At 36.7% G+C, this 25,622-nt stretch overlaps 1 protein-coding gene across 10 annotated transcripts in view; it reads left to right on the top strand.

The window, feature by feature from the left end:
• Positions 1-23,567, top strand: part of EVI5 (ecotropic viral integration site 5) — a 77,908-nt gene extending 54,341 nt beyond the window's left edge. For 8 of the 10 annotated variants that reach the window (XM_062613183.1, XM_062613190.1, XM_062613187.1 and 5 more), the window contains 2 exons: positions 1,178-1,273; positions 22,303-23,567. In XM_062613183.1, the coding sequence (XP_062469167.1) occupies positions 1,178-1,273; positions 22,303-22,608 (402 nt within the window). In that variant the 3' untranslated portion in view covers positions 22,609-23,567. Of the gene's footprint in view, positions 1-1,177; positions 1,274-16,718; positions 20,310-22,302 lie in introns of all 10 variants that reach the window. The other 2 variants (XR_009963705.1, XM_062613184.1) reach the window with 2 other exon arrangements.
• Positions 23,568-25,622: the final 2,055 nt, after the last annotated feature.

Below are 25,622 nucleotides of genomic sequence, written 5' to 3'. Positions count from 1 at the left end.
AGCAAAGGGTTTGGAAGGTGGTCTGTTGTCCATCCTCCTTAATGTCCTGGTACACATTCTGTTCCGGATGTTTGAAAAGAACCTCTCCATTAAATCTTTTTGTCTTGTATTTTGAGAAAAAATCGACACCTTTCATTCTAAAAGGAATTTAAATTTGTTTGCAAATGACTTTGAGGTTGCCTGTTTGCTTCTTTAAGTAGAACTTCAGCAAAATGAGCTACAGGTAGAAAAATCAGATATTCCCATTGTATTTGTATTTCTGTAATATATTGGTTGTATATGATTTACACAAAATCAAAGTGTTTTCTGTCATCAACTGGAAAAAAACAGCAACGCTGCTCTTAGTAGCAAGCTGCCTGTCTCCTCTGTCAAGGGGAGTTATTTATCTCAGATCTGTTGGTTTGAGTCAGTCAAATTAGGATTTCCTTTAAAGACAAGCTGAAAGCTAGTGTTGCAGGCATTCAAGCGCAGATGACACCTACTTAGACATCTTGAAACTTAGGAGCTGCATCTAGTTGACAAGTGAGGGAAATCTTGCATTCCTTTTCATCTCTGGCTTTTTTTACTTGCCAGTTTTACTCTAGAACTCTTGCAGCATTGGTGCTGGGGGACATACCTGTCTTCACTTATGCTCCCTGGAACTCTTTTAGGATAAATACCTCAGTGTTTTATATGTTACTACATCTTTTAGGGGAGAAGAAAGCTTGTCCTATGTAGTGTTTCCCAGTGCATGTCCTACTGTGCAATGAAAGAACACGTTTACTTGTCACTTGGAGACAAAGGAAATTCCTTGTTATTAAAAGAAAACTATGGTAGTGAAAATAATGCACACTCAGATACATTCCATATATTGATAGCATTCTGTAGGAATGCTTTACTAAATTGCTTATGCAACCTCATGTACATTGGATCTGAATTCCACTTGTGAAGCTTCATTATTCTTCATGCTCTTCCATGAAATCCTACCTGTACTAAGGTTACTATTGAGAAGGTCAGCTTGGTCTAAGCTACTGACACCCCTAGAACCTGCTGTAACTTCAGCCAGATGAAAAGTACTAGACAGTGTTTGGGAATAGCTTCTGCTCATGACAAAATACGTAGACGTTAAAATAATATTTTTGATATACTATTGTTGTTGGTTTTTTTGTTTTTTGTGTGTTTTTTTTAACCAAAACAGAAAGAAGAAGGAAAAATTCAAGGGCAGCTTAATAAATCTGATTCTAACCAGTACATCAGAGAGCTGAAAGATCAGATAGCTGAGCTGCACCATGAGGTAAGTGATAAAATACTACTGTCTCTGATCACTTGCAACTTTTGTCCTATCTTTCGTTTGTAGCAGGTTTTGCTTATCTAATAGTTATTACAGCTTCCTTATCTGATTTTGCCAATGTACATTATGTTAAATGAATACACTAAAACTAACTCATTCATGAATCTTGCCCTGATTCTGGGATGTAAGAGAGCAAAAAATTGCTTAATTACGTGATTTGACATGAAACAAAACCAGCATTTATGTTCCGTCTTGGGGTTTCCTTAATTTCATGAGTTGATTGAATTTCACTGTATAGCATTTGCTGCATTTGGGGCTGTGTGCATGGAAATTAGTCCCTTTGTGTCTTTTGGTACAACTTTTAAGGCTAATTTACTTAGAAACTAAACTGCATTTGTGCAAGCAGAAGAGTCCATGTGTAGATTTTTTTTTCTTTTCAGTTCTTGCTGTTGCGAGGATGAACTTTACGTTGGCATTATACTGAGATTGCTTAAAAAGAAAAAGGATGCTTGCCTAATATCAGTTAACAGATTTTGAAGCTTTAAACTGCCAAAACCTTCAACCTATGAAATTTCTGTCTTCAAACTTCCTTGCTCTGATAGTTGTAATAACTTTGTTAGTTAAAAAGATCAGGTGGTCCTGAAACCAAAATAGCTTATGTAACTGCTGTGCTCATTTCAGTTCATCCTGCATTGTGATGAAATGTCTTTACCTAACACTACACTGTGTGCAAAATGCCCAGTCATCTTTGCATTGTAGTCTGCTTCTGTTTCCATATGCCTTTTAATGCACAGCTCTGATAGTGTTGCTTAAAACCATAGTAAACTAGAGCAATAGAACCTAGTTATTTGTTGTTGCCTTTTTATTAAATGTATCCTTTCATTATTTAAGCTTAAGTAGTGTTTTCATAACAGTTTTGGTGGATTCAACCTTTTAGTATCAATCCCTTGGGAGTTATAACATCGTGGAGGATCTTGGAATGTTGTTTGTGCTATAGATTGAGGATGGTCTCTAGAGCTGTCAGTCCAGCACCTTTACCAATCATTAAGCTCACTTAAAAACAGATTTAAAAGCTCAATAACCTAGCTTTTTCTGTTAAAGGACTATAACTAGCTTGCTTTGTTCTTTGTAAGAAAGTAAATTGCTTGTAGAATTCCCAGAAAGCCAGGTATTTTGTATTATGAATAGATACGGCACTGTACTGACTTTTTCCTCTGCTCAGAGTAGGCTTAAAAGGTAAAAAACCACTGGTTTCGAGAAAAAGTAGAATTACTGTTAGAAAGCTGTTGCATAATTTTCTCTTAACAAGCATTTGTCATATGTCTGGCTGAGCAACTCAGTTGTCATGAAGGCATATGATTGTGTCTGTTTTTATTGTGTGTGAGTTAATGTGGACAGGTTGGAACGAAGGTGAGGTACCTTAGGTCACAGAACAATGGTAAATCTGATTAATATCAGGGATTCCTAAACAGTGAAGTCTAGACAAATCCTTATTAGCATTTCAAGTTGATTGAAAGCAAATATCAGCTAGAGAGAATATGAATTTCGACAGTAGCAGAGTTGGAGTAATTCCATGGAGATGAGCACTCCTCTTCCTCATGTGTGCTTTGTTGTGGCTCAACTTCTAATTTCCAAACTAGGTTAACACTATAGGAATAAAGCATCTCATTCTAGGATAGATAAAAACGGTAGGAAGAAACTGTATGTAGTAGGCATGTTCTACCTTAGCAGCATTTCTGAATGCTTCTTTACATGGAGTTTCCTAGAGCCTGAAAGTCCTTGTTTACTAATAACATTTGTTTATCTTTCCCTACAGTTATGTTTCTATTTGTCTAGTTGGTAAACTTGGGAGGGAAATTAATACTTCATGCACAATCCTTTATTTTGAGCATAACCGGGGGGGGGGGGGCTGATTTTGAGATAATGTAAGGTTAAGTCTGAAATGTATATAGTATTTACAAGTAAGTTGATGCTAACAAATAATAGTAAAGTCTTGGATTAACATAGCTGCTAAGTAAAGAACTTTGCAGTGTTTCCTTAAACAGCAAAATCTGAATAAAATTGCAATAGGAAGAGTCAGAATGTTTTCCCTCAATTGCTAAATGTTAGGATTAGTATAAATAGTTAAATATCGATTTATATTATCAACATTTTTAGATATGCACTGAACTGTCTTCATGTGTAGATCCATTAAGGACCATGTTCTTTGGTTTTGGACTAGCTGCTTTTTGATTCTACTTCTGCAAAAGCTAAAAGAAACGTTACAAATTTGCAATGCCATCTTCCTGAAGATAGGGTGATGGTATATGTGACATGCTGACCACAACCTCCCAACTGGTTAACATGTAGAAGGCACTGGTAAAGCAACAGACTTCTTGGTGACTGCATGATAACCATGTAAAATATTGCTATTGTGGAACTTTGGACATAAATTGATGCAAGGGTTATAGTTTAATGTAGGAGTGGGATGGCTGTGTGTGAAACAAGATTAAACGTCTTGGCATGGCCATCAATATTAATTCTGCATATTGAACTTTTTTTTTCTCCAGTAGTACGTTTTTACAGAACTTTACATCATTGTTGTTCTCCATCCAACGGATGGAACAAAATAATGAGCAAATCCTATACTTAATATAAGCAACTGCAGATAAATCCATATTCTGGCCTTCTGATACATGCTATTTCATGTCTTCGGTCAGCAATCTGAATACATGTGTTCCTGTATAACATGCAGGATGTGCTAGGTACTTGAATTCTATCCTGTGATAAGATCTGTCAGATTGTGATGGTACCAAGAATTGGCAAAAGCATAATCCATCCTAATCACAGAGTTCCAGTGAAAGGTCTGCTGTTCCATCAGTTTTTGCAAGCCAGGTTAGTAGCCAGGGACAGGGCAAACCTAGGACACCAGTAAAGAACACCAGAGAACGGCAAAAAAGGTTAATGTTACTGTCCAGGATCTAAAACTGAATTCTCTCCACTGTAAGAGGGTGGTGTTGGGGGTGTTGCTATGGTATAGGTGCAGTAGGCTGCTGCTGTGACACTTCTGGGCTTTGTGGTGGAGATAAGTCTGAACTTCAGATTTCAGATACTTCTCTCAGTTGTTCCAGTGTGGTAACCTAAATCAGCTGCATATCAGAACTCTGCATATAATTTCACATTATTAATGTTAATTTTTAAAGTCCTGTTTATACTTTGAAAAAACTTCAAGCCAGTTGCCCTTTGTTGTAATCTCAGTCCATTGAGTAATTTTGTGCTTTTCTGAGCTCAAAATTTTGTTTGCTGTTTAAATATGCTGCAGTTTGCAGCCTAAAGGATAAATTTCAGCTGCTTTTACTATTCTTCTAGGAATAGTAATTATACAGTCAGTTTTCAAATAATATTATAAGAAAACTTATTTTTAGTAAATTCAAGTAGTTGTGTTCCTGTTATTGACTAAAACTGCACATACTGGAAATTGGTGGTATGGCATCCAAAACTGAAGCAATGAGGTACATTGCTATCAAATATACAAGGTAAATGAAATAGAAAAAAGGTCATAAAAACATAGGATGGTTTGGAAAAAATGATACCTTTTTTCTTACCTTTCAAATGAGGTAAAATAACTAGAAATAGAATTACTATATTGGATTTTTGGTTTGTTCTTAACAAGGTATCTGCCTGATTCCTCTTGTACCTAAACCAGTGGATTTTGGTAGCATAGTAAGCTGAATGGTATATATTGACTACTTCACAGTAGGTCTTTAACTTGTATTTGATTAACACTTCAGGAGAGCAAACAGGCAAAATCTGGAGCTTTAAAAACCACTGTGACAAGACTTGTATTGTAGACTTTTCCTCTATGCAAACCGTCTTAGATCTACTCATGTGCATCTTTTCCTTTGCACAAACTTGAGTAACCAAGGATGGGTTAGAATAAAAATACTGAATGTAATTTATATTACTATGTGAAATGTTGGATTCATACTTGAATTCCTCAATGCTGCCGTAACTTCACTCAGCGTCCCCTTACATGTAGGTCAATTATTATTAACTTGCAATTTTAACTTTAGTGTACATGCCAGTTGTTTTTATGTTCATTGCCTAGAAAGTTACTTACAAAGATCCTTTAATCTTTTGCACAACCTAGCATTACTTGGAGAACAGGTGGTGCTGAAAGGACACTCAGCAGAGACTACTGTATTTCTAGTTAGCCAGTAGCTGATCCTGTGAAGAGTCATGTATATTTAGTGTCAGTTTAGTGCTGCACTTCCTTTCCTTGTTTTGGCTGAGTTGCTTTATTGGGCACAAAGTTGTTAGATGCTTGTGCCCTATGGCTTTATTGTTGAAGGCTGAAACTAGTGTGAAAACCTGAAATTTTGAGGATTGTCACAAACAGGAAGTCACAATGTAAACTTCTTTCAGAGCTTTTAATAGGCACTAGACAGACATTGTGCTTGCCTTTTCAGAAATTCATATCCCATTGCCATTTTTTCTTTTCATTAATTGAAATCTTTCCACTTAGCATTTCCTTTCTTCCTCCACTTTCCTGCCATTAAGCTCTTTACAGCATTCTTGAGTTCTAGCTTAGTAGGTTTTTAACCTACAGTGCTTTTTTGTTGTGGAGCCCTGACAGGCTGTTGCCTCTGTCTCCTGTAAATAAGTACATAAACTTTGTTGCCCTGTCTTTGGCAGAAGACAAAGGAGGTCTGGCGAGCACTATACTCTGACACTTGACTTTGCAGTTAATGTGCTTTAACCAATGTAACATAAATGGCATGACTACACAGGCTTTGGAATATTGATCCCATGGGATACATGCTCTCAGGCTGCAAAAGAAGTGCTAATATCTCAGGGAAGTTCTCTTTGATTAGACACTGAAATGTCAAGTGAAAGCGACTTTTGTGAAACATTACTATTCAAGAAAGTATCCCACTTCAGTAGGTAGTACTGAAGCAAAGCAGTTACTGTATGTAGAAAACTTGGACTGTTACAAGTTTCCATTAAGTAAAGTTGAAGGTTCAAGAAAAACTAGGATAAACCTTGAGCTAGTTGTTACTTATTGCAGCATAAATCACATACTAGAGAGAAAAAAGAAAAAAAAAGAGGAGGTTCTTCATAGTTTGTTGCAGCCTACTTTGAATTCAAAACTGAATGGAATTAAATGATTTATAAACTGCTGAAGTTCTGCATTTCATGCACTACCCCTCGGTACATGCAGTCACTTCATATATATATTACACAGCAGCTGTCTCTGCTTCCTGTTGGATGTTGCAAGGCTTGTATGTATTACCTAGATTACAGGAGTGGCACAAAAGATTAGAATTGACATGCTTACCCACAAGTTACGCTGGCAGACCACAAGGCACCTTTGGAGACAAAAGCAAGTGGTTTCGTCTTACAGACTTTGTGATTTAGTACTGAAGTGTTTAAGTTTAAATTGTATTTCATGTGAAACTCCGTAAAGTTGGTCATACCGTTAGCTGAGTTTTGTCTCTTGGAATGCTTTAATGAGTTTGTTTTGTGGTTAGATTTCAGTTTCTTATTTATACAAATGTAGATTTGTTTTAATCTTCTGACAATTTTCATATTAAAAACTGAATTGTGCCTGATACCTATGCAAGGCTCAAAACCAAGCAGCCTGTTCAGTTTGTGATTGTAGAGCACTATTTAATCCATGAGGCTATGATCCTGCTCTGTATTGGCCACCTGCATTAGGGAACAGCTTTATGAAAGGGAGCCGCAATGTACAGAAACTTAGTGCTTTCTTCACTTAGCATGCACTTTTTTCTTAGAAAGCAGGAATGCAGATGTTGAAGATAACTTTTTAAAATCCATTTTTAACCTTTTCCAGTACGCAAGGGATCCAGTAATTGTGGAGTTTTTTAAACTCAGAAGTGGTTGAAGAATACTTAGAGCTTAGCGATGCCTTTTGTTTTAGGTTTTGTGGGGTTTTATGACAAAATATTCTTTATAATGCTAGCAGAGACAGAATACAGCACTAGTTTTCTCCTAGCTGTTCCTCTGTAGTGAGCAGCCTTCCAGTATCTGGAGGGGGCCTATAAGGATGCTAGGGAGGGACTCTTCATTAGGGACTGTAGTGATAGGACAAGGGGTGACGGGTTAAAACTTGAACAGGAGAAGTTTAGATTGGATATAAGGAGGAAGTTCTTTACTGTAAGGGTGGTGAGGCACTGGAATGGGTTGCCCAAGGAAGTTGTGAATGCTTCATCCCTGGTGGTGTTCAAGGCTGGGTTGGACAGAGCCTTGGGTGAGATGGTTTAATGTGAGGTTTCCCTGCCCATGGCAGGGGGGTTGAAACTAGGTGATCTTAAGGTCCTTTCCAACCCTAACTATTCTATGATTCTATATACTCTTAAATAATTGCTTGAAATATTTTGAGGGGAAGCAAGGATGAGATTGTTTTCTAATGTTCAAATCTTATGCATGTTTGTTTGGTATTTGAATGAAAAATAAAATCCTGATGTTGGCATGGCACACTGTTACAACACTCAGAAAACCTTCTGCAAACTGCCCATGTTAACAGAATCTCAGCACTGCTGATGAAAAGATGATGACAGGTGACTGGAGCATTATTACTATTGCACGGAAATAATTTTCTGAGGCTTTTAAAAGGGTTTATAATAGAACATTTAATAAAAGCCTGGTGGCTATTTTTGCATTATGACAGTGCAAAAAAGGGGAGATTTCTTGAAGTCTTTCCCATTTTTGGTGTCTGAAAACTTGTTGGCTCTTCAAAGAAGCAGTGACCCCTAGCCTACAATTCATCGCACATACATATAGTTTATCTACGAATGGATCTGATATTATGTTTTAAGAACCTAATGCAGTTGTAAGATTCTGATAGAGGTGCTATCTCATGGTGTGATCTTGCTCCTGGTGAGCTAACATTTTAAGATTGGCTTAATGAAAACAGATATAAAAGTTGGAGATTAAATACTATGCTTTTAAAGGATTTTGCTTGTGTAAATAAGATTCAAGACACTTTAAGTAACTACTTTGAGGATAAATAATGCATAAGCTGTGACCAAAGGAGTAATTGGTAATATGGCTGAGTTTTGCAACTTGGCTTAGCTTTCTAGGCTTTCACTACTGAAACTAAATGGAGAAGGGAAAGTAAACTGTAGCCATCAGTGTGAAGGATTAAAAAAACCCGAAAAGCTCACCTATATAAGCCACATCATACAACACCTAAATGAAATTCAGTGCACTATAGTACTTTGTACTTATAGTACAGGAGGAAGGTTTAAATCATGTTAACTGTTCCTTTGGTCTTACCTACCATACAAGTGTATGATATTTAAGCTGTGTTTAAAAGCTGCCAAATTATTTCCTCCTTGGTTTTTTAAATTATTAGCTAGTAATCTGAAATCAGTATGGACCAGTGAGAGGTTCTGGTCTCCAGCACAGTTTGGTCCAGGTTGTTCTCTGAGGAGATGAGAGAATGTGTTTACGAACAGCTAAATGAGGAGTCCTGCACTGGCCATAGATGAGCACAAAATTATGATGCTACTTGTGACCCACTGGTGTCACACAAGGTGGGTTGACCACTTCTAGCAGCATTCCTAGCTCCTGATTTCTCTCACAATAATAGTATCTGGACTTGATGATGGGATACCAGCAGGAAGCATAATTCCTTTCCTCTTGCCTTGAGTCAGATTCAGTGCTTACCAAATCAAACATTCTCTTACTGAAGCACCACTAGACTACATTCAGAAGCAGGGTAAATAACTTTGATCTTCATCCTGCTGGAGTCGAACTGCTGGTGGCGAGCTAGTTGTTTTGGATGTGCCTGTGCTGTGTTGCAGTCATGACTGTAGTGTGAGCATGTTTTTAAGTAACTTAAAGCTATGAATGAGTTGTATGTAGCTTTGCATGATGGAGACAGAAGGATTAGCTGGGGAGCTGAATTTTAGTTGAAGTTCAACCTAATAGAATGTTTTTTAAAGTTCTTCTCTGAAGATGTATTTATAGGGTAATAGAAGTGCATCAGATCACATGGGCAAATGAGACTGAGAGATCAGATTTATCAGCATTTTAGAATCCTTTGATCAGAACTAAGGAGAGAACAGCAAGTCCAGAAAGTCCTAATACTTTTTTGGTAAAATTTATAATTGGACATAATGCTCTTTCACTCAGTCTCTTGCTAACTTATTTTCCCCCCTTTTTTTCTGGCAGGAGTGTACTATTTGATTTCCATGTAGTACAGGCAGATATATATTTGTCTCTTGTCAATTGTAATTTTACTCACTTGCTTTTATAAAACCAGCTAAGCTTTGTGGGAGTTATTTCAGTCAATTTTTACATGGTTTTCACTTCACTGTTCTCACTAAAACTGTTGTTGTTAAAGGTACTGTAGCTAATACTTGCAAAGCACTTTTCTCCATAGTGACTAGAATCCCATTAACACCTAATAGTTTGTTTCACTAGACAAATGCTTGCAAAATATGTGGCTTTCTATAAATGTTTTCTTACTTGATAAGAAATGTTGTCCCTGAAAGGAAATATGTTAGCCCTCAGATTTACAAAGTAAGCATTTCAACTTGTGGTGGAAGTTTATAGCACAATAAATCATGTGCTTTTCTTTTACCGTATCTTGCAAGCGCAGTTGGACAAGAGACCGTCAGATTTTCCCTCCCCACAAGTAAAGTTCTTGCAAGGCTGCTGGGCAGCTAAAAATGTAGCTGCTTTACTAGCATGTGTCAAATTTGCAGAGCCTCTGTGCTGCCGGAGTCTGATTTAAGTGGTTGTGGTCAGTCTGAGGAACCTGTGATATGATAAGATAGCATTTGTGAGGTCATGTGGTTTGCAAGCACCCAATCTCATTTAGCAGCTTTGTCTGCATAGGATAGTTAAATATATACTGTATGCTTTAGAAAAGTGAACTGCTTTATTCCTTTAACTCTGCTCGTACTTGAGAGTCAGAGTTGTTATACTGGCTTGATAATACCAAGATTGTTACAGATGTGTAAGGGGGCCTTAATTCTCCAATAATTTTCTCCAGTTTATTTACCCTGCCCTTAATAAAACAACTAGCTTTGGAAACTGTCTGACTTAACTAAGCTATCAACACAGGCCGAAGTGTTATTGCACAGTGGAATCCCGGTATATTTTATGAACATCAGTTGTTTAATTCAGTTAATTTTGAATGGGAATTCATAGTGTAATGAGCACAGACTTGTTATTACACTTGCTCAAAAAGGTAGGATTGATTCCATAATGATGGTATTCCGTTCCACAGACCTTTGGTTAAAACCTCCACCTTTGTATCAGGTAAGGTCAATTCCTCTCCCTTCCCCCAGTAACACCTCCATCAACAAAATATCTTCCATTTGTCATGAGAGTGAAGGAAACCTCTAAATGTGAACAGTGTAACCAGGATATTGATGCAGTCAGCCCTCAAACGAAATAGTTATGACTTTGTTCACATCGATGAGGGCGAAAGTTTTCGGTATAAAGTTTTAACTGTTTCACTGCCGCTACTGACAAATTAGATTCTGTGATAACATACATGAAAATTGGTGATTGTTCTCTTTGCAAACATTTCCCCCTTTTTTTCTGACTCTATCCTACTGTGTCAAAGCCCTAGATTTGTCTTGCTGTGCAAATAGTAGTCCCTGCTTGCAGCATTAGAGATTAATATAGCTAGCTACACTTAAGTACCTGTTTAGAGTTTGTCTGGATTGCCAAAGCAAGAGAAGTGTTTGTAGATCGAGTTATTTCATGATCATAGCAATAATGCTTGTCTCTTGACTGTTGAAGCTGTGTGACCTGTCTGCTGTAGTAGATATGTCAGGGTCTCTCCTGTGTCTCTGCCCATAAATCAAGTTTTGGGGATTGAAGATTGGAGAAATTGAGGTTCTATTAGTTTGAATTTATCTGAGTAGTTGTTCCTTAAAAAATAAATAAAATTGTTTTAGCAGCCATACATAAGTGCCATCTATGAAACAAACTTAGGAGAGGAATGCTATGTATTAGCTTATAGTACGTCTCTGTAAATTTATCTGAATGCAAGTGGGGCAAACAGTGGAAATGTGGTGGAAACCTCTCCTGAAGTCCTTTTAATAAGTCTCAGAATGGCAGCCAGCGCTGATGGAATTAATTTCTGCAGTTGGACGCAAAACTAAATGTTACTTAGTCCATTTAAAAATGCTGAGTTTAACTCCTGCTTTAAAAGGACAGAGTAAAAGTGCGTAATGATCATTTCCTGTAACTGTTGCCTATAATGCGTACATTTTCAGTCTCTATATCAGCCAGTACATTCTAGTTAATGCTTGAGGTTTCAGTAACTTTTTTGTATTTGTAGATGCGTGCTCTAGGGAGAAGGAGCATTGAGATTTAGGTAGTTCCTTGAATATAATAATTGCATTATATTCAGTGTGATCATGCTGCTGTTTTAACATATTTTTGATACCATGTCCTCACTCCAAATAAACACTTTCGTTAGAACTTCTTGTAGGAAGAGTTGCTGGGAACTTTCCTTCTATTTACCAAGTAGCTATTTATAGGAACTTCCCAGGGCTAAGTCAGCTTAGAACTTTTTTTGGAATTGCATACAATCTTGCAGCAAAAAACTTGTCAGATCTTAGAAAAATTCCATCAATAGATAAAATCTGGCTTATGGTTACCAAAGACTGTTTTCTTTTGAAAAAAGCTTGAAAGTTGGGTACTTCCTTAGCGCTGTTGCTATTTCAATTGCATATTCGATACAGAACTTCAAAGTTTAATTTGATTACACAGCACTAGATCAGAACCAGATTCTTCAGCCTTATATGCAGTGATCAAAAAGTCGTGACCTCCCATTGATCGCTTTATTGGTTTCCTGTTCTGATTCACTGGAAACCTTCTGGTCTGAGCACTTGTTGCTAGTTTTAATCTTTGTCACGTTTACAATACAGCAGACATGTCTATGGTAAAACTGATACGCAACATGCATTTAACATCATGTTTCCTTTTGGCTCAAGTGCTTTTTAACTGATAATGTTGAAAAGCCACTTCTTATAAAAACTTAAGTCAGGAACTTTAAGATCACATTCAGAGCAATATGAAATAAATAGCAGGACAACAGGAGATGGGCTTTCTTTTACTGCATTACAACTATTTCCTAGATTTTACTTAAACTTTCTGACATCCACAGGGATTTTGCAAAGCATTTCATACTACTGTGAGACTGAATATGACTTAAAGAAGCTGGCAGTTAAAAAGAGAGACCAAATATTTAAGTGCTATTAAAAAGCCCAGAAGCCTGAGATGACTCAGTTTGGAAATTTCTTGCAGCTCTTTGCTTTTCACTTATGACACATGCTGCAATAGTTTGAACTCTGTCTAGTGATACGCGCAGTGAAGTTCATTTGAGATAAATATTTCACGTTGTATGCCAGTTCTGTTCCTCTGGGTCATTCTTCTAAAAGTACGAGTTTCAAAAACAAAGTAATTATTCCCTTAAACAGTAGTTGATCACATACATGAGCTTGGATTCCAAAGAGTTAATGACGCATGGGGCAGATTCATCTAATGTTGTAGTACCTCATGACTCTTGCTTTCAGTCCTAATATAGATGACAAAAGAAATCTAAAAATCTCAGTCCAGAGACTCTTGAGGTTTTTGTCTTTGAAGTACAGCAACCATTTTGGTACAACCAAAAAAAAAAGCAGTCTAGGTCTGTTCACGTATATAGTATTGTCATTCACTGCTGTTCTTCTTTGAGCTGACAAAAGGCCTATCAAACCTGGAGTTTAATACTTGATCTGACTTCTGATCACGTTCTGCTATTGCCTGTTGACTTAAATTTGGGGTTCTGTTTCAAGGTGGTTTGCTGCATTTGCTGCAACAAATGTATAGGTCAGACTGCAACTATATCAGATTGAATTACATTTATGAACTCCAGAAAGATTGAGATAGTGCAGATCAAGAACTTCAGGCACATAGGAGTGCAGCTAGGCTCTTTCTATGGGATCCTACAGGGATTGGCTAACAACTTCATTTCAAAGGTCATTGCCAGACTCCTTAAAAATCAGCATTTTGTTTATCTCACTGAAACTTCTGCTGAGTGAAAATTTTTAGATAAGGAAATTAATTTCCACATTTAAAGGATATCAAAGACAAAACTATGTCTTAAAATAAATAAGCCTCCATGGTAAATGAAATGTGTAATAGAGATTTATTAACTACTAACCAAAGGAAGTAATTTTGCAAACAGCTTTTGAAATCCTCTCACTGCGTGTTATTTGTAAGCACGATCAAGACATTTCCTGCTTTCTGAAGTCACAGTATATAATGCACTGGATGGTTTTTTAGAGAAGAGTTTGTTTGCTCTATTTTGCTTAACTAGTCTGATATGATAAATGAGACTCTGATTAGAATCTTGAGTGCTGCCTTACAAACATCGCTTCTGGGTGTGGGGGAAAGGCAAAAGCAAAGACAAATCATAAGGCTATGTAATGGTGACTCCAGTCTACTAAACCCCAAATTTATGTCCAACCTCCACCCTGAACACTTCAGGCTAACTTGAATATTTGTAGTTTAGGTGAACTACAAGGGGAAAAAGTATTTTTATCCTCATTAGTATTGTAGTAAAACTTCCCTGAAATATTTTCCTGAGTTTCTGAATGCACTTTTAAATGTATTCACTTTCTTCCTCATGTCCCTGACTCTGACAACCCACTGGAATGTTTTGAACAACTTTATTTCAACAAAATCTGGCTAACTTGCTGGGATTTTCTGTATTTTGACATGACATTAAATCTTGGAGAAAGGAGCAGTAAAGACAGCAGCATAGTAAAACTTCCTATTTGAAAATATTATTGTCTATTGTATCAGTTACAAAATTAGATCTTAAGCTGACTTTTTTAGGAAATCTGAGAAGATTCAAAGTTGTCCTGGAAGAGTTTTAATAATTTAAATTTAAAAAAAAAAAAGACGAACAAAGACAACACTGTGAAACTAATAAATGAGATGTGACCTATTTTCTGAATTTCTCTACTAAGGATATCTCTGACTGTTACAGATCTTTTCCATATCTGCTTCACAATGAAAGGAAAATATGTTCATTGTGATCCCCCCCCCCCTTTTTTTTTTCTTTTTACCTATTCCTTACACATCTTTTGAGGTCTACAAAATTTATTCTAATTTAGATTATAAATCTCTAAAGGTATATATGGCATTGGAGAATCCAAATGGTTTTGGTAAGAGATGTGGGGGTGGCCATCTCTGCAGCTTTTCAGAGAAGGGAAGCCCATACTGTTCCTCTCGGCTATCATCTTTCAAACAGTGAGTCCATGATATTAGGGCCTCCTCCTCTGGAGGGACAACAGTGATCAGGTAACAAGAGCAAGCGGGGTAAATAAGAGTTCCTGGGTTCAGTGTCTGGTTGGTTTGGGCTTCTTGAATAATCGGCTCCAAGAATGACCCTTGTCTGGCATTGCTCATGGCTGTTATTTACAAGATAGTCCTAATTATTAGGACAAGTTAGTCCTAATTTATAGCTATGGCTTTAGAAAAAAAAAACCTTAATGTTCACTGAAGGGAAACAGGAAATTGACACTGAAATAAAAGCTGCAACTTTGAGCTTTGTCTTAATACAATTACAATTATAACACGTTTCTCATTTCACAGACCCTTTTCAAATTTCTTGTTAAATTTGCTAGAGAATGCTTCACTGTTTCTAAACAAAAAATGTTGCCATATACAGTATGTGTTGCTGACTTATTTTACACATAATCTTGAGAGCTATACAAATCATCAGGAAGCTCTCAGAAGACTATCCTCTGTCTTTTGCATATGATATGGGTAAAATCTCATTCTTGAGGAAAATTAAGAATGTCTTTAATGTTGTTTTTTGGATTAAACATTGATGCAGAATATATGAAACCATACTTAGGCTTTTTTTAAACCTCAGACTTTTCAGAGATCAATAAGCAATGGCTCTGATATAGTTCTGTCACAATGCATGCATAGCAGTCCCTTTCATATACAGAAGCTAATTCTGCTGGGGAACTTGAGAAACCCCATTTACATTGTAACTGTAGAGCCATTAAACTTGTTAAGAATTACATCAGATGATGGATTGCTAATATTAGTTTCTGCAACTGTTCATTTAGCTCATGATGTCTCCATTTGTGCAGTGTTCATGTTGCGATGGTTTTGGTATGAATGTGGCTCACTGTTGAAGTACAATTGTATATTTAAAAATGGGCTTCAGAAAGCTGAAGATATATAAGGAGTCACTTATATTAATGAAAGTGGAAAAAGTAGCATGAAAAGGCCTGCAACCTTAACCTTCATTCTTTTTGTGTGCATGTGCAGAAATGCTTCTGGATGTAATATTTGATAATATATGACTTACTGGACATATTTGCCTGGCTTGATACATTGTCTCCGAGATGACAATGTGTTTTCTATTAATTCAATCTGAGATGCTGCAATTGCTTTTTCTGAGATAAGCATTTTTGCAAAAGAAGTTACTGAGAGCTTTATTTTAAAGAAGTGATGTATTAATATATGCCTTGAACTAGAGTGATCTTGTCACAATGGAGAGGGTCAGCAATAAGTAGCAGTCAGCTGTTAAGTATAATAAGGGAGCCCATTAGATGCTGTGGAATTTTTAAGAACTTCAATTAGACTGGTTTTATTCATGTTAAATGTGATTATAATTTAATAGATCATAACTGATATTTTTAACTGGTTTGTAATTATATGAATTACAGGACAGATTTGAAAATGCTTATGACTTGTTTCTCTTAAGCTAAATGTGGTTAAATCATACTTTCAGCAACCTTCTGGTTTTCTTTTGAATCGTGTATGGTTTTTAAGCAGGAAATCTTACTAAGACTTCCTACTGTTACTAAGGTAGAGACAGAGGGAGCTCTGATTTTTTTAGATTCCTCTAAAAGAAGCACTGAGAATTCACCACCTTTATTCTTTAAATAAAAATATAACATCCTGCCTTCTGCCAAAACCAATTTCATTCACCCAAGGCAGCGTTCATACTTGTATCCTATTTTGATCTCACTTGTGTATTGCTTGCTTATCCTAGTGTAAGTAAGTTGAATATTTATTGGTAAGCTTTGTTAAAACTCTTGTTTACTACTTCAGAATTGAGTAAACTTCAAGAATTAGTCAGTGAAGCCTTTTGAAGAGAGCAAAAAGTAGCAGTTTGACTTCTTTGCACCACTGAATTCCTCACTTAAAAAAAAAAAAAAATCACAGGTTGCAACATAAAAATGTCTCCCAGACCTTCAGTAGAAGTCTCTTTAACAAAGTCTCACTTGGAAATTTGAGTCATGTTCTCTAGTTAAAAAACAAAGGGGCTTAGAAATGTAACTTGCTGGCAACTGATTAGCATGCTTCAAAAGCTGCTGTATGATTTAAAATGGAAGAACTTGTGAATTGTACTAAAACTTCTAAATTTCTCTACTGTTTTTCCTTCATGCCTGGCTTGATGAGGCAGTCAGCATCAGGTAAGAAAGTTTATTCTGGGGTTCAGGGATCTGACTGTTAGCCATTTTTCAGCTCTTCTGAATTTGTGAAAGTACACTGTTAACCTTTTAAGAGTATATAAAATTAAAATCTTTTAATATGCTGACCAGTAGGACAGATAGTTTGTCTTTAAAATGCTGAATTCTTTAGCTACAAGAAGGTATATAAATTCAAACATTATTATTGTTAAGATTCTGTTCTTGACTCAGGTTGCTTTTGAATTGGTAATGATAAACATTTTGGTCAAATAATGTTATCCTTTTAAAGACCACATGCGCATGCTGTAGTGAAAACTGGGTTGAAGCTGCAGTCATTATAGACAATATGACCTGAATTTGAGAATTAAAAGCAAACCACGTGGGCTTACCAGACCTAGGTTTTTTTACAGATGTGATCAGATTTGTGATTCTTGCAAAACCAAAGCAGTAAAAACAGCCAGGGTTCATTTGAATGTCACTTGGTGGAGTGACAGATGTCTAGTTCCCTTCACAAGGGGAAAAAGAGGGCAAACCCAAAACTGAGAAGGCTTTAACTGATATTGGCTTTCTGTACAAAAGAGAACAAAAGTGATAGACCCTGGGGTGTAAGTCCATACTGTGCTCAACATCGCTGCAAGGAAAAGGGCTGTGCTTTTTCCTGCAGGTGGAATGATAAGGATACCATAGAACTAGGGTTTGAGGAGGAGAGAAGTTGTGTTTGGATTGGGTCTATGTGTGCTCCCCTCACACCCCCGAGTCCTTAGTCAGATTTCCCATTATCTTGATATCCTTGGCTACATGAACAAGATCTTGGCATAATACTTTACTTCCTACTAAGCTCTTTTTTCCATGTTCAAATAAAACACTGACAGCAAGAATCTCAAGAAGTCCCTCTTTAAAAAGATGCCAGATGAACTTCACTGTGAATTGGCAAAATCTAAGGCATACCTACACAATTGGCAGTTAGAGATCAGGAAAGATCTTTTTGAAAGAGTTGTTGCTGAGAGTCCTCAGACATCATTGCTTAGAATGCAGCAGCAGTGAAAACAGACAAGACAATGTTGGACTTCAACAGGAAGTGTATTAGAAACAAAATAAAATGTTTTATAGTGCTACTACAAAACCTTGGATGTAGAGAGTGTAAAAAAGGTCTGTAGGGAAGTTAAAGGGCAACTAAAATGATTAGTCATCTTGAGTACTGCCTGCTCATGACACTAAAAAGGCTTAGGAATTATCTGTTTTAGAGAGCAGGCTGAGGGAGGCATTATGACATAAGTTAAAGAATTGTGGCTGCAGAACCGCATTTCAATGCTTGTTCCTGCACTTCTAGAATTTGGGAGCAATTCCTGAAACAGGGAGATTAGTTTAAAACAAATAAAGGAATTTCTGGAACTTACTGTCACAGGAAGCTGTAGAGATAGACAGTAAAAAAAAAAAATTAAATCAGTCATGGACAGCTGGTCTATAAATGGATGCTGAAGCACCTAGGAAGAAATACACTCTCATGTCTGCTACAACAGTTTCTGGACAAGTGAGGGGCGGCTTGGCAGTATGAAGGGAATGGATTGCAAAAACTGGTCATATTCACATGCTTTCCCTTAAAAACAAAACCACGTGAAAGTCTTGTTGTCACTGTTGGAAACAGAACATTAGGCTGATGGACCATTGCCCTGAGCCAGTAGAACACGTATGTTCCCATCTTTAAAAAAGATACTGCTTTTTGTATTAGAAATGCAGAGGCTCACTTGCTAGGCTGTAAGCTATGTAGAGTACAAAATTTTCATTTTAAGAAACCTCTGGTTTTAGATCCTTACACTGGTATAAGCCACTGGTATCTAATTGCATTGGAGCGCATGCTGTCTAGTAGTTCCAAATGCTTTGAGAAGCCTTACAAAGCCTTTCTGCTGCAACAGAAATTGCAGATTATCAGGCTCCTTCAGAAATGCTCCTGAATAGATATTAGATTGACATGCCCCTGAAGTATCTTCAACACTGAAACTACACAAAACTGAAAATAGTGTACAGCTGACCCCAGTCTATTCTGTTGGATCATTTTAATTTCTTGGAGATTAGCTGCTTACATCAATATTCATGTATAAAAACAAAAATTAAGGTGCAAATCAGATTCTACCTTCAATTGAAGAACTTAAATATTTTCAAGATTAAAGTGACAAATTTATAACTGTAAAATAAAAATAACATTCTTTTGAAGACTAGGTTTTGTGATAAATTTGTGTCCTGATATTTAATGTAATTTAATGCGTTTGGATTCAAATGACAGCACTTAGATTTTTAAGAAGTGCAGTGATTTTGGCAGGTACAGAATTGCAGATCATCAGGCTCCTTCAGAAATGCTCCTGAATTTCAGTTTCTCAAACTGAAAATGGCTGTTATTAGAACAGGAACATGCATCCCACTGCCTATGCTTTTCACACATCTCACTGAAATGCAGACTATCTTTTAAGTTGGAAGGGATCCTGGGAGGCCTTTAGACTAGCTGCCTGCTTAAAACAGGACCAACGCTGAACTTAAAATAGGGATTAAGGCTTTGTCAGTTGGGTGTTGAAACCCACTGAGGATGGAGAGCATACAATCTCTAAACAACCTGTTCCGTTTCCTAACTAGCCTTGTAGCAACTCTTTTTCTTTCATATTCAAACACAGTCTTGTATTTTGCATTACGATTAATGTCTCTTCTCCCACCATACAATTCAGTGAAGAACCAGTTCTCTGTTACCTCAAGGTGCTCCTGCCTTAAGATAGGAGTTAAGGAGTTAAAGGCTTCTACCCCTTAACTGTGTTGTTACCTCTCCACTGAATCTACTAATGAATATCTTGTACTGAGGAAGGAGTGAGGTAGCAAGTGCAGAATAGCACAGATGCCAGATAAGAATCGGTTCCCATGATGTACTGGCTATGCCCTTGTCATTACAGCCTAGTATGCAGTTATTTTTCCTCCCTGCTCAGGGACACTGCTGATTTGTGTTTAGCTTTGTGTGTCAGGACCTCTTCAGCAGTGTTGCTTTCCAGCCTGTCTGTCCCCATAATACAGACAAATTCTATGCTACAGTGTTTGTGCTCCTGGCTGAGATGAATGTTTTTTAAGTAGTAGTGGAAGTTAATGATATATGACCACCAATAGACTTGTCGGACATATTCTCTACAGTACATTCATGTTTCTCTCTAGCAGTCTGGCTCACCTTGATTCTGAGGAGTGCTTGAGAAAAAGGGCAGGCAAGTGTGAAGCTGCAGGTCAAAAGAAGTGTTCCTGGAAGGTCACAGACTGTGCATCCTTTCATTAGAATAACAAAAGATAGCAACACACTGTTTTCCCAGACTCACTTTAAGAATTGGCAAAGACTGTCTATTCATGATTGTTTCACCAACATCATTTTCCACAGACTCTCATTTGGTGTTTGGAAAGGCTACTACCTAAAACCATGAAGCTATGATTTTGTTATGTTACGTAAACACACTCATCTAAAGGTATTGTGTTGAAGACTTCAGGAAAACAGTTGAGGTCATTGGCTTGGCTTTCTGAAGGTTCAAAACAACTAACATTGACTATCAGCTTTATAATTGCAGGTGAAGCAGTGGCTTAACTATGCATACCTAAAAATGTATAATTTCTTACTCTAATTGAAATTTGTAGTTGTTTGTATGGTGGGGCTTTTTTTCTGTGGTGAGGGTGGAGAGAAATTGTTGGGTTTGGTTTTGTTTTTCTGTGGCTTCTTTCCTTAGTGACTAAAATTGATAGCTGTTTTGGAAACTTCATGTGGCAGCTAATCTGATCATATTGCAGGATATTTTGAGGGATAGTATGTTTAACTGACACAAGAATCTCTGTTTTAGGCTTTCTGTATCTAGGTTTGTAAACTCGTAAAAATCTATTCCAGAGACATGTTACTGTCCAGGGTCTAATATTTGGTAAAAGCTGATTTTGCTTACATCATATATGATGCTGTGTAGGTGTGGAACTTTGTTTTGCTTGCCTTTACACAGCAAGGTTGTCATGAAACAACTACAGCCTATGTGTATGTGAAGAAAATGCAGACAGCTAACATTAGTACATGTAGTTACCACCAAGGTTTAGATTTACAGCATGTACCCATATTCCTAACAGGAATGTTTTGATATAGATTAAAAGCTGGAGCTTTTATATGCTGTTAATATCTGATTTGATGGCTTCTAACATGATGATGACTTTTGATCTTTTTTCAACTCCTTTTTATTCTCATCTTTTGCACAAGCCCATGGTAAGTACAGAGATTCCTTCTTCCCTGAATGGACAGGTAAAATCTTCTGTTGGTGTCAATAGCAAGGACCTACATGCACTTTTATTAAATTTAATATTGCTTCAGGCTTCTGAAACTACTAATAGGTTTATGTGAAGAAGCTCTTCAGGCTTTACTTCTTTTCCAGGTCTTTCTCATTGTGAAAAGTCACTTACAAAATAGCATTTGGTGCATCGTCCTTTTTAAACTTCCAGAGTGATATTAGGAAGTTGCTATAATGCATTTTTAATGTTTTTCCTCATCCTTGGAATTTTTAGCTTAATACTCTTAAATTGTCAGGCTGACCATGATATAGTTGCTACTAAAAACTAGCAAAACTGACAATTACTCTAAAAAAAAAAAAAAAAAAACACAAAAAGAAAACAAACCCATGCCTCAGGATTACTTCAGTGAGCAGTTATTTTCCCTAAATTAACAGGGACTTGTCAGATTTCAGAGCTTTAGGTTTTACTTTTGAATAGCTTGAATGCATGGTTGTAACAGTTTATCATTTTGCAGTATGCTTTGAGTTAAAGTGTTATCATATCTGTCATGGTCTGAAAATCATTTTTGTCTTGTTTGATGTTTTCTTAAAACAGGAACTACAATCTATTTATGCTGTACAAAGAGAAGTTTCATGCTTCTTGATTTGAAAGCTTATTTGGTCTGATCTAGATAATGAAAAGACACTAAATCTTGCAGTGTGGGGAGAACTAAGCATATTCTCTGGGTTTGGGTTTCTTTCTTATGGGTATGTGGAAGTGGTGATATACGCTTGGGACCCTGCTCTTTGGGACTGGGGGAGGACTTTTCTCAAATGAGATGTTAGGTGATAAGGAGGGAAAAAAAATGGAGCTGTAAAAGTAGGATGTCAGAACAAATAGGTCACTCTAGAAAACTAACTATAAACCATCCTTGTGGGGATATTAAAGATGCAGTAAATAGCCCAGAAGAATCTATCATTAGTGATTCTAGGTACCTTGATTATTAAACCTTAAAACTGAAATGCTCTAGGAGTGGTAGGAGAATTTTGGAAAATTCCAAGTACTATTTAACACATTCTTTCAAGGTCTGTCCTTGGGCAGCCAGAAGTAAGAAATCACTTTATTCTCATCCCAGATGAGTTTCAGATGTGCTACTTGTAGAATTTGATCCAGTAAGACATCAATAATATATTTTCTAGAAATGCATTTTGGGTTATTTTTTTGTTTTGGGGGTGGGTGTTTGGGGGTTCTGAAGGTTTTTTTTGTTACTACTGAACTCTTCAACTCTGATTAACTGTTAACTTCTGCTTTTTCTAACAGATCAAATGTCTCAAAGGCCAGAGAGACTTCTCAGACCAACCCACTTTTGATGGGATTCACATTGTCAACCATTTCACAGGAGATGATGAATCATTTCATTCTTCTGATGAAGATTTTATAACTAACTCCATACAGGAGAGTGGGGTGAACTTTCATCTACATAGGAGGACTGGTCAGATGGCTTTGGATCACACAGTTGTAGACAGCAGCGACAGTGATACTGAGGAAAGTGCCCTTCAGGCTGAGAACTCCGACAAGATGGTTTCCAAGCAGAGAAGAATGGAATCTTACTCTACTACCGTGTGATTATCACTGTGACTAGCATTGAAGACCCTCATATTTCTTTTAAGGGTGAAATTGTCAGAAAAACTAGCTGCTGGATAGTTTCAGTTAAGTAACCATTGGATCTGGTCTGGCTTGTGATAAATATATACATGTACTGTCTATCTGCCTTCTCTCTTTGCCAAATCTTGCTAATGATACACCATTGCCATAAAACAGGCTGGGAAGAAGTTGATGGATGACAGTTCTGACAGTATTACTGAATGTTCCTTGGTTTAGAAACTGCAAATATATCATTTCTTTAATGTGTGAGAACCATTTTTGCTGTTCACAAACAGGAATTATTTTCCTCAAAAGAAATTGCTCTTGTGCAATATTTTATGCTCTGAACAAACGTGTATGTTTTACATGGTTATCCGTTTGTGATCAAGATGGACCCCAGTAAACCATCTGATCATGACACATTATCTATATATATATTAAGCTTCTCAATTACTTTTGTTTTTACTGAAGTTATTGGATGCCCACAGAAGGCTTGAAAGAGGAGCCTTTATCTGTACTAGTTCATATATGCAAATAATGGTCACTAATGTCATAAAGGTGTTTTTCACCATTTTCACTTAAATCTATGTGCATCTGCTTTTGATGTTGCTAAATGATACCTGGTCTGAATATATTAATTACAATAATGTTTATTTTGTACATATTTATATATCTACACTGAGCTGAAAATGTATATTACAGCATTTTATATGAGGAATGTAAATGTTGCAATATTACTGTCTGGTATTCTAACAGGAAATGAATTCTGTATATACACACACTAGAAAATAATTACTAAATAAAGGCAAAACACTAACTTTAAGTTTCAGCCTAGCTACACTAACAGGTTCATGTCAGAAATGCTTGTTCAAAACACTGTTGACTGAAATCTTTTACCTTCATATATATGTAATGAAAATAAATTTTTCATGATTTAACAAGGTTGCAGCATTTACTGTTTAGTCAATTCTAAGCTACAGCCCTTGGTTACAGCATAGTTACTTGCTGGCTCTGGATTAGAGTGGTAGTTCAAATAAGGTGAAAAATTATCTGTGTCTTAGAGTTAGTTCTAATTAAGTGCAATACAAATATGCATGTTCAGTTGTCTTAAAGTTTTATATTACAGAGCTGTCTCAGAAATAAGCTATTGGTCCTGTCACCAAATAGCTGCAATTCACCAAAGCAGTTAAGAGATGTGACGAGCATCTTGCCTTCACGCTTTCCTGAAAATTGAGATCCAGTAAAATGGTCCTAGCTTCTTGAACAGAACAGGGTATTTTACTATTGTCATATGAACACTCACTTGCCCTCTCAGACACATTCCAGTCGAGAATAACCTTAGTAGCAGCTAATTATTGCTAGCTTATGTAATTAAACAATCCTTATGCCTTCATCTCTGGCAATGTTTGCAACTATTCTATTAATTAAGAAACAGTAGGTACTGCTAGCACATATGTTAATTGTCTTGCAAGCCAGGAGGAGCAGTGTAGTTGTTTAAAATTGCCAAAGCATGGAAGCATACTGCTGAATGCAGCTGTTAATCCTGTTAGTACTTTCTTTCTGAGGACACATTCAAAATAGAACAGCATAACTGAGAAGATAACAAATGTTTAAAGAATGATAGAGAAGGCTGCATGGAAGAAGTGCATTCTGTGCATCTCAACAGTATTATCTGACCTAAGTGCAATCTAATTTAAATCTTCAAGTGGATGACTAATTCCAATTTAGTGATTTCTGCAGCTCCTAATATGCTTCAGTATTTCTGCAAAATTTCCCCACATCCTACCAATGAATATGTAGTTCCCAGTATAGCCTGTGGAAACGGCCGTCTCTGAGGTGGTTTAGCTGTCTGCTTCTGATTCCTCTTGGAAATTTCATGTAAGCAAAACCATATCAGGAGCGCCTTTGTTCACTAACAGTTGGTTTTTTTTCCTTCCAAAGAGTATCTGGTAGTTTATGTTTGCACCTGGATAATTGTTGCCCAGAAGGCTAGATGACAGATGCATTGTTGCCTGTCATCAATACCAGCTGCAAGTCTCTCTGAAAGGTAATGTTCTATAATACGTGACAGGCACAAAATTCAGTTGGACAACCATAAAAATTCTGTGTGTTTGAACAGTGAAGTGTTATGATTTTGCAATAACTGCCTTACTGTTCAAGTGATAGCAAATGAGATTAGTTGGCAGGGGTTATTTCCTGAACTTGTGTGGTTCTAAAGTTTACTAATAGAATAAATACTGATACTGAATGACAGCATAAATAAAAACATCATGGGAAAAGCAAAAGTCCTTATCCAACTAACTGCATTTCTTTTAGTGATGGTGAATCACTGGGCATGCTGCAGCTTCAGAAGACTTAGTTATGCAGAGTATCCTAGGAAGACAACCCATGGGAGGCTGTTCAGAATCACCCTGCTTTTTCTGCAACTCTTTTGCCAAAAAATTACACTAATCTCTTTGCTTACATGTACTGCAATTTGAATGTGCACCAGAATAATGTCATCAACAGCACAGATAAAATATTAATGTGTCAATAAATAAAGCATGCTAATTACCATGATCTTGCTTGCATGAACTTCTAACAATGCCTTTCCCTTCGATTTGCTTTTACAGGCATCCTGTAAGAACTCAATGTGAATGCTAAAAGCATAAGGTAAAAAAAAGCATGTAATCATAAAAACTTCAGATTCTTGACAACAAGTGCTGCAGCTGAGAACAAGTGAAACAGGGAAGGAGGATGCCCTACTATATACAGAGTTCTCATGTAAATTATGCTTTCATAAGTGGTAGTGAAAATGGTTCTGCTTTCCAATCTGATAATCCAATGTCACCACTAGGTAGAGAAGCCTCAATGATTACATTTTGTTATTTTGGGGGCTAAAGGAGTGAATATTTTAGATCCTAATAGCATTTATGATTAGACACCTTTTTACTTAAGTAATTTCATTTCACATGTTAGAAGTTTGTAACATTTGTGAAAAATTTGGAACATGATTG

This window comes from Pezoporus occidentalis, unplaced genomic scaffold, assembly GCF_034315485.1.
Source record: "Pezoporus occidentalis ecotype Australia unplaced genomic scaffold, CSIRO_AGI_Poc_V1 ctg164, whole genome shotgun sequence".
NCBI lineage: Eukaryota > Metazoa > Chordata > Aves > Psittaciformes > Psittacidae > Pezoporus > Pezoporus occidentalis.
The sequence above is the reverse complement of the archived record's forward strand: the minus strand, read 5'-3'. Positions and strand labels throughout refer to the sequence as shown.